Consider the following 13,591-nt stretch of genomic DNA (forward strand, 5'->3'; position numbering starts at 1 on the left):
CTGTCCTGGCAGAAGTGAGGATAGCTGCCACTGGAAGACCCAGGTGATAGCCCAGAACCTGAGGTCATTGTCCCATGCTGTTCCTCCTCCTCCAGAGTCCCCACAACTTCCACATTCTCCTTCCCAGGGAACTATGAGTATCTTGCCATTGTGTCCGGCTTCAGCCCAATGCCACCTCCTCAGGGAAGCCCACCCGAAACCCACGGCCTGAGTCAGCTCATCATGTGGCCATTTAAATGACTGTCATTGTACTATGTTTACTGTCCCACTGCCTGCTCCTCCTTCTACATCTGAACCAGCACATCACAGGCTGAGTGCCTGCTGAATGGACCACGGTGAGGAGTGAAGAACAGACGGAGAGCATGTTCAAACCTGCGGTCAGTTCATGGATCAAGAACTTACTGAGCACTGGCTATGTGCTGGAACCTGGTCCAGACATCCGAGTTACATCAGGGAGCCAGAGAATGGCTTTTGTTGTTTATACTCTACAAGGTGAGGTAATGGAATAAACAAGAAAATAAATCTTCCGGGTGGTGGGAGCTCATGCCTGAAATTCCAGAACTCCAGGAGACAGAGGCAGGTGGATCTCTGTGAGTTAGAGGACAGCTGGGCTACCAAGTGAGTTCCAGGACAGCCAGGGCTGTTACACAGAGAAACCCTGTCTCGAAAAAAACCAAAAACCAAAAAAAAAAAAAAAAAAAAAAAACCATAAAAATAAATACGACAGCGTCCTGAGAGCTGAGGAAGTGTGAGTGTGCATAGGGGTGAGACAGTGTGGGAGGGGAAGTCAGAGGTCAGTTTTGCAGAAGTTCTAGACCAGGAATCTAGGGTTTCATTCTGAAAATCCAAGAATCATCATATCCAGTATTGACCAACATTCTTTATTTGAGCGCATTTTTGATCAGCAGGATCAGAAATCATGAATCTTGTGGTCACAAGGCCATGGGCTTCTCAGTGCGTGGTCTGTCCCTGTCCCCTGAGGGACACCCCCATCCATTCCCAGAGGGCTGAGCTGATCAGTCTTGTAGTGCCACCGCCAGTTCAGGGCCCCCAACACCCCAGCTCTGGGAAAGCACTCTGACTCGCTTGTGCCTTATCAGAAAGGGTCCATCTCTGGAATGTCCACCCTGGGAAGGCAGTGAGGGCTCCGCCCCCGGGGGTCAGCAGAGTTCCAAGTTGCCCGCTGTCCCCACCCTGCTCCATTCACGGGATGCCAGAAGCTTATGCTAGGAATAAGGACAGCAATTGTCTGCTTCCCGGCTCCAGCTTCTGCTGGCAGGCTAGCTCAGGGTCTCCATCTGCAGAACATATTACAGTATGCTTCCTTTTTTGCCATGGTTTTCTTCAAGGCCTCCACTAACCTCCAGATTTTTCTCTCACCCCTGAAGACTGTGGCCTTTGCAATTTAGACATATTGACTACATGAGCTGGAGTGGAGAGGCCAAACCCAGTGGTGGGGGTGAGAAACAGCAGGTGGTCTGCAGCCACAAGAGCCCATCACAAGGGCCACAGATGGGAGGGTCCTTGACGGATAATGGGGGCCCAGCTGGGCTTGACCTGGAGTTATGACCTAAGGGAATCAGATGAGAAAAGAGAGCCCTAAGCATCTTGGGTAGACATGTGAGCTGGGGTTTCTCAAAGCCCCATGGTGTGTGTGTGTGTCGGGGGTGGGGGGGTGGGTCGTGGTGGCTGGAGAAGCAGCAAAGAGACTCCAGAAGCCTGTGTCCTCCAGGGAATGGAGGACCACCTCTGGCTTCTGGGCGTCTACAGGGGAGATGATTAAACAGAAATGGGCAGAATCCAGCCTGCAGTGAACAGCTGTAACATCTGGCCTGGAGCTTTGCAGCCACAATGCCGCCCCCAGCAGAGTGGTGCTGTCTTCAGAGACCTAAAGCCAGTGGCAGCCATAAGCATGGATAGCTCCCAACCCCAGGTGTGCAAGAGAAATGCCATTTCAGGTTTGTCCCTTGTGGCTCCAGTGGACTTCCCTGCACCCTGACCACAGACCAGCTCAGTGAGAAAAGCCTGTTCCTCAGGCAGCAGATCCAGGAGACAGGCTTTGAAATGCATGAGAAAGAAAGAGAATGCAGACAGTGAGCTGGAGGCCCAAGGGGACCCCTGGAGGCCACCCTTGCTTGCTGCCTCCTATCAGATTACAGAAAAGAATCGCTCGATCAGCTTGTGGGGTCCTAACAGCAAGTGACAACAATAGCCCTTGGGGAAGGCCCAGCCCAAAGGGAAGTCCCCAGCAGGACTCAGAGGATCTGAACCGTGCTGTTGGTCGAGGTGGGTGGCAGGGCGGTGACGTTGGCAGAGTGGGTGTTGGCCCAGTCTGGGAAGGTGCCCAGCTGGAAGATGCTCTGTGCCCAGGTGTTCATGGCCAGGCTGAGCAGCAGGACGCCCATCAGGTTCATCAGGAGGCCGGTCCGCACCTGCAGCGGAGACCGAGTGAGCAGAGCAGCACAGGCCCTCAGAGCCGATGGGAGATGGTGGCTCAGCCCACAGCTGGCAGCCCACAGCTGGCAGCCCACAGCTGGCAGTGCTGGAGCCAGCTACAAGTGTAGGACATGGATGCTTCCCAGGACCCAGGCCAAGTGATCTCCTTCACAGAGGGTCTCTAGCTGCCAGGCATCTGACTACAGAGTGGTCTTGGGTTATGCCCATTAACCACAAAGTTCACTTCAACAAGGTTATCAATTCCCCTTTAAGACAGAGAAAGGCAAGCTTGCCCAATGGTCCCATTTGATCTTAGGCCCCTCCCCATATTCAGCATACCCATGCAGACACACACGACACAGGTACACACACTGGAGGAATTAAGGAAATTCTTCTCAAAGAGAAGAATTGAGACAGGGTCTCATGTAGCCTAGACTGGCCTCACATTCACCATGTAGCTGAGGCTGGCCTTCAACTCCTGATGGCCAACAACTTGCCTTTGTCTCCCAAGAGCTGCTATTACAGCTGATTTTCTATATCCTGCCTAGCTAATGTTTCCATCAACGTATTTAGACAGCACCTTTGTCTATGACTTTCTCTGTTCTGTTTCTATGAAACTGCATGAAGTCGCACACTGCCACATGCATTCGGGGTACCCGAAAACTGTGTTCCTGGGCCATGTTCACTCACATTTGGCTCCAGAATAAACCTTCTCTTCTCCTCACTGAGGTAAGAGCTATTTTTGCTTTGACAGCTGCAAGTTCAAGGCCAGCCAGGGTCACAAAATGAAGACATCTCAATTGTTTCAGGCCTGCTTCCTGGAAACCCAGACCCCACATCTAATAATGTCATTCCTCTCAAAACCTACTCAGACCCAGAAGCCCTGGCTCTGTGGATCTGATGACATGGAGTGAAGCCATTTCCCCACTTTAGACTTTTGCAGGAGCTGGACTCTCTGCCTGGACAGTCTCCCCGCCCTCCACCCCCGCCATGGCTCCTCGCAAGGCTGGTGAGTCATTTTCACAGAAGGGTCATTTTGTCCATCCCATCACTCTCTTTTGATCCCCAGTACCTTGCATCATTTTTTCACTTAACAATTATGAAATTCACATATTTTTAACACATGAGGAGTAGTCTTCTAGTTGGCCTCCAGTCACAGAAAGCACCCTTCCTGCACTGCTGCCCCCCCCCGTGGCTGGAACCCAGATTACACTGGGTAAACCCAACTATGAAAGAGGCCTGGAGGGACTTCTTTCCTCTGCCTCTGCCTTGCTCTTCCTCTGTCCCCGTTTATCCTGTTGGGGTCTCATGTCTGGTTCGGTAGGCTGACCTCAGCTGTGTGAGCTGAGGATGCATGGGGCGGTGGTGGCTGGGGACAGAGGAAGAGGAGGAAGAAAAATTCAGAGAAAAAGGAGAATAGAGGAAGAGGAGAATGGAGGGGGAGGAGGAGGTGAGGAGGAGGAAGAATAAGGTTTCGGTTTCAGATGTTTCAGCATCCAATGGGGGCGTGGGATAGACTGGCCATGCTGGCTCCTCTGGCCCTCCACTCACCCCTCTTCTTGCCAGGCCACTGCTGGGAAGGCCCACACTTACCATGTCTTTGACCAGCAAGTGTCCACTGGCGAAGGCAATAGAGTTGGGGGGTGTGGAGACCGGCAGCATGAAGGCATAGGAGCAGCCGACTGTGCCAGGGATCATCAGGTACAAGGGGTGCACGTGCAGCCGGATAGCCTGGCCCAAAGAAGTCACAGTTAGAAACTGAGACTGTTGGAAAGAGAGTGTCAAAGACAATAGAGATGGCCAGAGTGACAGAGAACAGCAGAGGCACATGAGGAGAGAGGGACAGACACAGAAAAATGTAGCCAGACACAAATGCAGGACAGGCACTCCTACAGAAACAGAAGAACCTTCTTAAGGTCAGTGATGACAGGGCCACACTGCAGTTTACCAGGGAGCAGGCAAAAAAAAAAAAAAAACTTATTTAGAACGCCCCTTCCCACGTGAGTGAGCTTGCGGTCTTCGCTCCTCCAGAGTAACTGATCCAGAGGTCTGAATGGGGCCCAAGACACTGCATCTCTCATACACTCCTAGGTACCCAGGCTGTAGCTGGTCCAGGGCCGTAGGTCAAGAACTAAGGCTCACATAACCAGGCTTGGCCCTGCCCTTGGCTACACTATCCTAGAAGTTGCCATGGGCCACCTTTGGTCAGAGCCTGGATTGAGTTGAGAGCCCAGGGGGGTGTCCCCTTGGCAAGCACTGCCATGTTCCTGAGATGGAGAATTCAGTGTGAGCCGGTCTCAGGTTCTACCTACCGGACCCAAAGTGTAGACATTTTCTTGACAGGCTCTACCATCATCCCTGGTCAGTAGATATTTTGATTTTGATGAGAAGCCATATTTAAGAGCAAATGTCCTTTGCTGGTATCTTTTCTAGAAACTCCCAGTTTCAGACTTGACAGGCTTGGAGCTTCCTTCCCTCCTCCATACCACCTCACACCATCCTATTTCCACCTATTACCAGGTATCCTAGACTCTAGAACAGGGTCTGATTAACCCAGTCCTACTCCAAAAGAGCCTAAGGACTCCCAGATGCCCTATGGAGGACAATTTGCTCTCATCCAGCACTGCTTCCAGTGCCCATGCTCTTTCACCTAGGAACTCCCAGGTGAACCTTGTCTTGATGTAAGTGGCCTGTTCATACAAGGGAGGACCGGCGGCCCTGCTGGTGATCACTTTCTGGAACTGTCTGCGTGTCCATTAGGACAGTGCTTAAACAGTCTCCCCATTTACAGTGGAATTTGTTTCAGGGGTTGAAAAACAAAACACACATAGGCCTGTGGTGGGTGGAAGATGGGGCATGCTGACACCCCACAACGTGCAGGGCAACCCTCCTTGAGAAAATTCTTGATCTAAAACAGGAGGCAACAGTTGGGTTGTTTGGACTTTCTTCTACGCTGGTCTGGCAACTCAAGTGAGCCAAACTTGACAATCTTTCTCTCCCTAAGAAACACAGCATGGCCTCGTGGTTACTTCTCCCATAAAGGAACTTGCTGCGCTTTGAGAATTACCCCACTTTGGTGTTCCTTTGAGGAAGATGGCCCTGTCATTTACAAGCAGGCTCTGCGGTTCAGACTCTCTGTGAATTCTAGAAGCAAGCAGGGCAGCTGGAGCTCCATTGCAGGGGACTCTAAGTTGGGAGTTGGGCCAGAGGGTCCATTCACCCTGCCCCACGGGGATCCTCACCAGCTCGGCTAGGACAGGCAGGAAGATGATAATGGTGGCCGTGTTGCTGGCGAACTCTGTGAAGAAGGCGATGACCACAGTGATGAGCAGAACGGCCAGCACCGGGGGCACGTGTTCCAGGGGGTGCAGCTGCCCGCCGATCCACGCTGACAGCCCCGACTCCTGGGGGCAGACATGCCCTCAGTCTCGGTCCAACCAGTACCACCCTTCCCAAACAGCCACTAGTACAAACTCCTCCACCACGTGCTCTATGGGCCGTAGCCCAGACCCCTGCGATCCCAGGATCCATTGGGCTAGAAAGCAAATTCCATTTGGGTTCAGTGCCTAAAGTTACAGCTTCAACAGGAGAAGGAACCAGATAGATCTTTACAGCTAAGTCTCATTTCTCCAATGACAGTCTTTACTTAAAATGCCTACTATTCCTTCCATAAAAGATTAACTATTGTTATTACATGGTGGCACATTAATATGTATAAAATATATTATATCCCATATACTATTCATAATATGAAACATATGTAATGGTTAGTTTTAATTGTCAACTTGACGCACTCCAGAACAGTGGTTCTCAACCTTTCTAATGCTGTGATACTTGAATACAGTCCGTCATGTTGTGCTGACCCCAACCATAAAATTATTTTCTTTTCTACTTTGTAACTATAATCTTGCTACTGTTATGGATCATATGTAAATATCTGTGTTTTCTGATGGTCTTAGGCGACCTTGTGAAAGAGTTGTTCAACCCCAAAGGGGTTTCATCCCCCAGGTTGAGAACCACTGCTCTGGAACCACCTGGAGAAAAGTCTTACTAGGGATTGTCTAGATCAGGCCGGCCTGTGGGCAAGTGTGTAGGGGATTGTTTTAATTATGTCAATTGATGTGGGAAGAAATAGCCCACTTTGGGCAGCGCCATTCCCTGGGCTTGGGTCCTGGGCTATGCAAGAGTGGGGAGAGGAAGCTGAGCACAAGTACACATACATTCATTGCCCTCTTCTGACTATGGAAAATGGGACCAGCTCCCGTAAGCTCCTGTTTGACTTCTCGGCTATGATGGGCTACAATGTAATTGTGAATAGAAACAAACCCATTCTCCCTTAAGTTGCTTTTGTTGGGGGTATTTTTTTTTTAAATCACATCAACAGGAAAGGAAACAGAGACAGCATATGTCTAATATATCAAATACGATACAATGTGATTAATGATAGACTTCTGAGCAGCCCGATGGATTTTTATCACAATGACAATAACATAGAAACCAACATTAATATGGTATCGTTAGTCACCATCCTAAAAATCCCTGTTATCAAGGCTGGGCACCTGCTGGCACCTGCTGGCTCCTCCCTACCATCCTGTCCTTATTTTACCGAAGAGGAAAAGCCCTTGTGACTTGCCCATGGCCCCATAGCAGTGACTGAGATACCCGTATGAACTTCTAGAAAGTTCCCTACCATTTCCATCTTCCTCTGGAGGAGCTGGTCTGTCACTTGACTCTTTTTTTTTTTTTTGGTTTTTCGAGACAGGGTTTCTCTGTGTAGCTTTGCACCTTTCCTGGGACTCACTTGGTAGTCCAGGCTGGCCTCGAACTCACAGAGATCCGCCTGGCTCTGCCTCCAGAGTGCTGGGATTAAAGGCGTGCGCCACCACCGCCCGGCCACTTGACTCTTAATTAAGAACAATGCCCACCTGGGTGTGGTAGCACACCCTATAATGTCAGTGTAAGGATTCGGTCCTTAATTACATCACCATCCTGTGACGGTGTCCCAGCCTAAAAATCAGGTGCACCCCCCCCTTCTTCTCTTTCCGCTCTCTCCTTCCATCTGTCCTCTCTCTCTCTCCCTCTCTCTTCCCTGCACCCTCCCTCCCAATAAAGCTCTAAAAAGGTAACCATGGCCTGTGATTCTTCGGATCAGCACTCTCCTCCACTAGCATGGCTGCTGCGGGCGGCGGCCAGCGGGCAGCAGCCAGCCAGAGCAGTGCGCCCTTTAACCAACAGTCAGTACTTGGGAGGTGGAGGCAGGAGGATCCCTTGGCAACATAGAGAGTACCAGGCCAGCTTGGTACTGTCTCAAAGCGAACAAACAAACAACGTAAATCAAAGCAAAATGAAACAAAGGAAGAACAATGTCCAAAGTGAACTGTGGTTTCTGGGGGCACAGAAGGTCAAGAAGCCCCCCCCCACTTATCTCTCTAACCAATGCTACACAAATGTCAGGGTACCCTCTCTACTGACCTCTCTAGGAACTATCTTGGTTAACAATGTATCACGCACACTCTCCCACCATCAGATATATCCAGGCCAGCCTCCTTAAGACCTCAAAGCTGCTGGTCCCTCAAATTCCTTGCCGCCCCCTGGTGGCACCACTCAGCAAGGTCTGGATAACAGTGCAGCCAGCAGGGACCCCCAGCCCCACCTTAGGGCTTTTTCTGAGAAAGGTAACAGAGCTGTAGGTTCAGGAGTCAATCCAAGGCAGAGCTGAATGAGGCCCAAACGCTGAGAAATAAATGCCTTCCTACCATTGCCCGATAACAACCTGGCACCCTCAGGTGCGGGGTACATCATCCATGAAAGGTGCTTGATGCTTGCTCTGTGTTGAGTGAAACATTCACTGCTCATTCTGAAGTTATATTTATTGTTGATTTATTTACTTTTGCAATACTGGACACAGAGCCCAGGACTTCACGCATGTGAGGCAGGTGCTCCACCACTGAACTCTACCTGAAGGTCAGACTTTCCTTTTTACTTTGAGACTAAGTTGCCCAGGCTAGCCTTGAACTCACTCTGTAGCCCAGGCTAGCCTTCAACTTTTGATCTTCCTACCTCAGTCTCCTGAACAGCTGGGATTGCATGCCTGGGTCACGATATCTGATTTCAGAACCTGACATTTCTCCATTGATTCTGGGTCACAGCAGTTATCTAGACAGAGCAACACATTAGCTTCTCCGATTTACCTTAGAAGTTATTTTCAGGGCCCGAGTAATAAGAGCTAAAGAAGCTATGTGTGGTGGCTCATACTTTTAATCCCAGCATTTGGGGAGTAGGAAACAGGATGATTGGGAATTCAAGGTCAGCCTTGGCTACATAGCAAGTTTCAAGCCATCCAGGGCTGCAAGAGTCCCTGTCTAAACAAACTTAAAACCAAAGAACCAAAATCAAAACAAAAACAAATGACAGCTTAGACATTTTTCACTCCAGGAAAGTCCTTGTAGAGCTTAGGCGCTTTCTGCAACCTGCAGCGTTCTGAGAGGCTGGGCCAGCCCTCCCTGCTACAGGGAATGCAGGGCAGCTGGTGTTCCCTCAAGCCATGGCCTGGCACAACACGCACAAAGAGACTGGCACAATTAACCAGAGGGACACTGCTGAGAGAGACTGTTAATGACCAGGCGAGTGGCCAATCAAGAGCTTCCTGTGGCCAGCCTCTGAGTGAGAGGCCTCTTGCCGGCATCCCAGTGCCTGGACTTGGGCTCCTCAATGGAGGGACTCTTTTTCCTCTAAGTTCCCTACAGTTCTGTTGGGGACACTAAAAGGATTTCCCCCAGCCCTTTTTAATTCCCTGAGGAACAGCGGACTTGGTTTCCTTGGAAACACAACCCCCAGAATTCCCAGGTCCCAGAGACCAGCAGCAGCCAGAATCAGCATGGGTAGAGCTAAGGGGAGGTGCTTCCCAACTAACCCCTTCCTGCTGTGTTGTTCTGGGTTAACTCCCTTCCCTGTGCCTCAGTTTCCTTATCTGTAAGCCAGAGGTCACAAGGGAGAAAAGTAGCTGATCTAAAATACGTAGTAACGTGTCTGGATACCGTGAGTGCTATGTGACCAGCTGTCACCAGCAGTCACCTGTGGGGGGATCTCAGAACTGACTGATCAGTCAGTGCCTAACCGGACTGTCTAGGGTCTCTTCTCTAGAGACCCAAAGGTGACCAGCAGACCCAAGGCCACTTTGCAGATGTGGATGGAGGGAGACTGAGCTACCAGGGGAGTCTCTCTTCCCCATTTTTCTTCAGCTAGATCCCCTCTCTTTGCTCTCACTACACAATGCGGACATGTTTCTTAAGGAAGGCTGAAGTCCAGGTTTCAAAATGCAAAGTCTCCCGGTGAGGGACTAGGAGCTGGACAGACAGGCAAACAGAAAGAGGGGCCACAGATAACAAGAGTGACAAGCTTCCACTTCTTACTCACCCTCCTGACCTGAGACAAAAGCCCCGAGGCTTAAAACAAAGGCCTGGTGGGCTTTTCCTCCTGAGAGTAGCCCTACCAGTCTGACAAGTTCAAGGCCAGACCAGGACATGCTTACCCCCAAATGGTGGGCCTGCCAGCCTCCCTGTCTTTGTTCAAACAGACCAACCCTCAATGGGGGAGGGGGGGGAATCCTTCAAGACCTTTAAAACCCTAGCCTTCAGGGAGAGACTGGATCTTAGCCTCCCAAGTCCCTGCTATGCTCCTGCTCTGCAGGGGTTTCTCTCTGTCTCTGTGTCTGTCTCTGTCTCTCTGCACGTGTGGGCATGCGTGCGTTCGTGGTGCGCGTTTCCTCGCCCCTACTAAAAGCCTTCTTTTACTGGCTGATTCTGTCTGCCGCTGCTGTCATCTGTGTCTGAGATTTTCCCTGCTGCTACTTGCGCTCAATCCTTTCCCTGCCTTTTAATTCTTTAAGTGGCAAAGAAAACGAACCTAATCAAGGCCCCAAGAATGTAACACTGGGGCCCTGGGAAATCTCTCCAAAGGCCTCATAAAACACAGTAGACCCAGCTCTGTGAACTAATTCTTAGAAGAGACAAAGCAAGTTTGAGCAAAGAGAAGACTGTTGTGTTTGTGTGAGCATTTAACTGCTGCAGCACTTAAGAGCTCTGTGACCTTACATAAGTTACTTAACGTCTCTGCTCCTCCATTTCTTTAAATGACTGTGAGGATTAAGTGGATGCATGGAAAAATGGCCATCCCTGTCTGTAAGCAGCAAGAAGGATTTATAGTTAAGTAATCTGATAAGCAATGGAGTGTTTTCCTCGATGCTGGGCATTTTCCCAAGTACTTTGCTAATATTAATTTAATTTCTATGACCATGCATGAAGAAGGTAGTGCAATCATTCCCATTTCACGGTTGAAGAAACTGAGGCACAAGGAGCTTGTGCTGGCTGGTTTTATGTCACCTTGATACATGCTAGAAGTATCTGAAAGGAGGGAACCTCAATTGAGAAAATGCCTCCACACTGAAAGGCATTTTCTTAATTAGTGATCAATAAAGGAGGGTCTAGTCCATGGTGGGTGGTGCCATCCCTGGGCAGTGGTCCTGGATTCTGTAAGAAAGCAGGCTGAGCAAGCCAGGGGGAGCAAGCCAGTAAACAACACCCCTCCACGGCCTCTGTGTCAGCTTCTGCCTCCAGGATCCTGCCCTGTGAGGTCCTGTCCTGAGTTCCCTTGGCGATGGACTGTTTCCTGGAAGGGTAAGCTGAAGGTGCTTTGGTCATGGTGTTTCATCACAGTGATAGTGACCCTGACTAGGAAGAAGCTAAAAGACACGTTCTGAGCCCAGATGTGGAACCTCAGCCATGCTCTTAGGCTTGCACCACCATCGCCAGGGCTAACAGTCACACGTAAGAACCAGCTCTGATTTCCAGGGCAGAGTGGCTGACGGAGGAGGACGTCTCTGTCTGCCTCCGGGATTCACTGCCTCTGACTTAACCTCAAGCTCCCAGAGGTTATGTGGTGGGTGTGACTTACACGATTTACACACACCAGAGCAAGACCAGACACGAGACGCTCACCTGCCAGCAGCTATGGCAGCTGCGAGGTTGCGTGTGCTCGTGGCAATGGCAGGGATCCACTCTCTTCTGGAAACTTCGCTGGGGTGTTATCATGCTCAAACCAGTCCCTGGCTCAACATGGGCCTTCTGGGCACTGGGATGGATGACCTTCAAGTCAACTCAACTGGACTTGGAATCACCATGGAAACACACCTCTGGGAGTGTCTGTGAGGATAGTTCTGGAAAAATTTCACTGAGAAGACTCATCCCCTGGGCTGGAATCCTGACTGAACAGAAGGAAAGTGAGCTGAGTACCTTCCCCTCTCTGCTTCCTGACTGTGGACACCATGTGACCAGCTGCCTCAGGCTCCTGCCACCGTGTCCTCTCTGCTGCCATCATGGACTGCGTCCTTGAACCATGAGGCAAAGCAAATTCTTCCTTCAGTGGCTTTTGCTAGGTCATCTGTCACAGTACTGAGACAATGACTAAGTCAAGCACTGTTAAGTGTCAGGCCACTCCCGGTTGTCCAGACCAGTGGTGGGGACAGGTGGCTTCACAGTTTCAAGAGGGAGCGGGCACCAAGAGGCAAATGGTTATTTGGGAGTCACCGGGCGCTAAGAGCAAGAGGGACAGGGTCAGGGAGCAGAGCCTTAGGGAACAGGGCCCCAGTCTCTGAGGAGTCAAGACCTGAAGAGTGAGGAGGACTCAGATGGCAGGGAAAGTTCATTAGAGAAAGTCCGGGGGTGGAAATGAGTCTGACGAGGATGAAGAAGAGCAAGGGGCCAGTGGACTGCCCGGAGAAGGGAGAGGGAGGTGGGTACAACAGCAGGGGAGGGGGAGGGAGGCAGGGGCTGGGTGTGTATAGTAAGGGAAGCCTTTAGACTAGTGTGGAAGTATACGGGGCGTCTAGGGTGCGCTCTGCAGCAGGTGGCCTGAGGAAGTACTGCTATGGCTTCTGGGTAATCCACATGTCCAGGCCCACCTATGCTCCAGCCAGGGATCCTCAAGCCTCGGGTGGCCCAACTGCAGCCTGGTGAAGGGCCTGGACAGGGTCTAGAAGCCAGAGGTATCACAAGCATCTTGGTGGCTCCTGGGCCAGAGTTTGCCGCCTGAGGACAGAGGCTGGGGTGAGGGGCAGCTGGTAGACAAAGGCCCCACTGAATGGAAACCCTGGCTGACTGCCCAGCACTGGCCTCCCAGCATGCACTACGGCCCTGCATCCCAGCCCCAGGGACAGTGCCCCACCACCAATCCCCCAGCTTGGTGAAGCCTCTAGGGTACAGTTTCTCCAGCAACCCCAGCCCCAGGGCCAGGCTGCACCCAGTTCCTGTAGCAAAAGGCTTTAACCACTGAATTGTGCAGCCTGAGTTGCCCCATTACCCTCCACTGGCCCTTTCTCTAATGTCCACTCCAAATAGCCAGCTGTGTCAGGCTGTGTCCCAAGTATTGTCTCATTTTATAACACTATGTGACAGCTCTAGCAGGTGGCTGTCCTGTCATTCCCATTTTATAGACAAGGAAACTGAGACCCAGAAGATTTAACAACTTAACCAAGGTCACACACAAGAAAATCTGTGATTCTAATGGAGACAGTCTGGTCCCACTGCGTGGCCTGACCCTCCAGACCTGAACAACATACTACTTCCTCCAGGAAGCCTTCCCAGATATACCATGTGTCTTAAGTTAGGGTTTACTATTGCTGTGAAGAGACACCATGATCACAACAACTCTTATAAAAAAAAAATTTAATTGGGGTGGCTCGCTTACAGTTTCAGAGGTTCTGTGTCCATTATGACCATGATGGGGAGCATGGCAGCATGCAGGCAGACATGGTGCTGGAGCTGAGAGTGCTACATCTTGCAGGCAACAGGAAGTCGACTGACTGTCACACTGAGGGAAGCTTGAGAAAAGAGACCTCAAGGCTTGTCCCCACAGTGACACACTTCCTCCAATAAGGCCACACCATGTAAGAAGGCATTTCAGCCATCCTTATTTCAGAGACACCCTTAGCTGCCAGTGGTTTTGAATGCCTGAGGTTGAGCGAATTCTCAAGTGCTTGGCTTGAAATCTCTTGTACACCGCCCTCCCCTGGCTGAGCAAACGGGGGGCAATTGGCCTCTTCTGTCTTTGTCTCCTGTCTTTAAAATGGGGACAGCAGCTGAGGACATACTTCAGATGC

The 13,591-nt window shown here is 50.8% G+C and overlaps 1 protein-coding gene across 3 annotated transcripts in view; it reads right to left on the bottom strand.

The window, feature by feature from the left end:
* Positions 1 to 860: 860 nt before the first annotated feature.
* The window catches only part of Slc13a3 (solute carrier family 13 member 3), a 71,492-nt gene continuing 58,761 nt past the window's right edge, over positions 861 to 13,591 (bottom strand). For all 3 annotated transcript variants that reach the window (XM_052724582.1, XM_052724581.1, XM_052724583.1), the window contains 3 exons: positions 5,679 to 5,840; positions 4,030 to 4,167; positions 861 to 2,432 (listed from right to left, as the gene is read on the bottom strand). In XM_052724582.1, the coding sequence (XP_052580542.1) occupies positions 2,256 to 2,432; positions 4,030 to 4,167; positions 5,679 to 5,840 (477 nt within the window). In that variant the 3' untranslated portion in view covers positions 861 to 2,255. The remainder of the gene's footprint in view (positions 2,433 to 4,029; positions 4,168 to 5,678; positions 5,841 to 13,591) is intronic.

Source organism: Peromyscus californicus, unplaced genomic scaffold, assembly GCF_007827085.1.
Source record: "Peromyscus californicus insignis strain IS unplaced genomic scaffold, ASM782708v3 Scaffold_7__1_contigs__length_154581171, whole genome shotgun sequence".
Taxonomy (NCBI): Eukaryota; Metazoa; Chordata; class Mammalia; order Rodentia; family Cricetidae; genus Peromyscus; species Peromyscus californicus.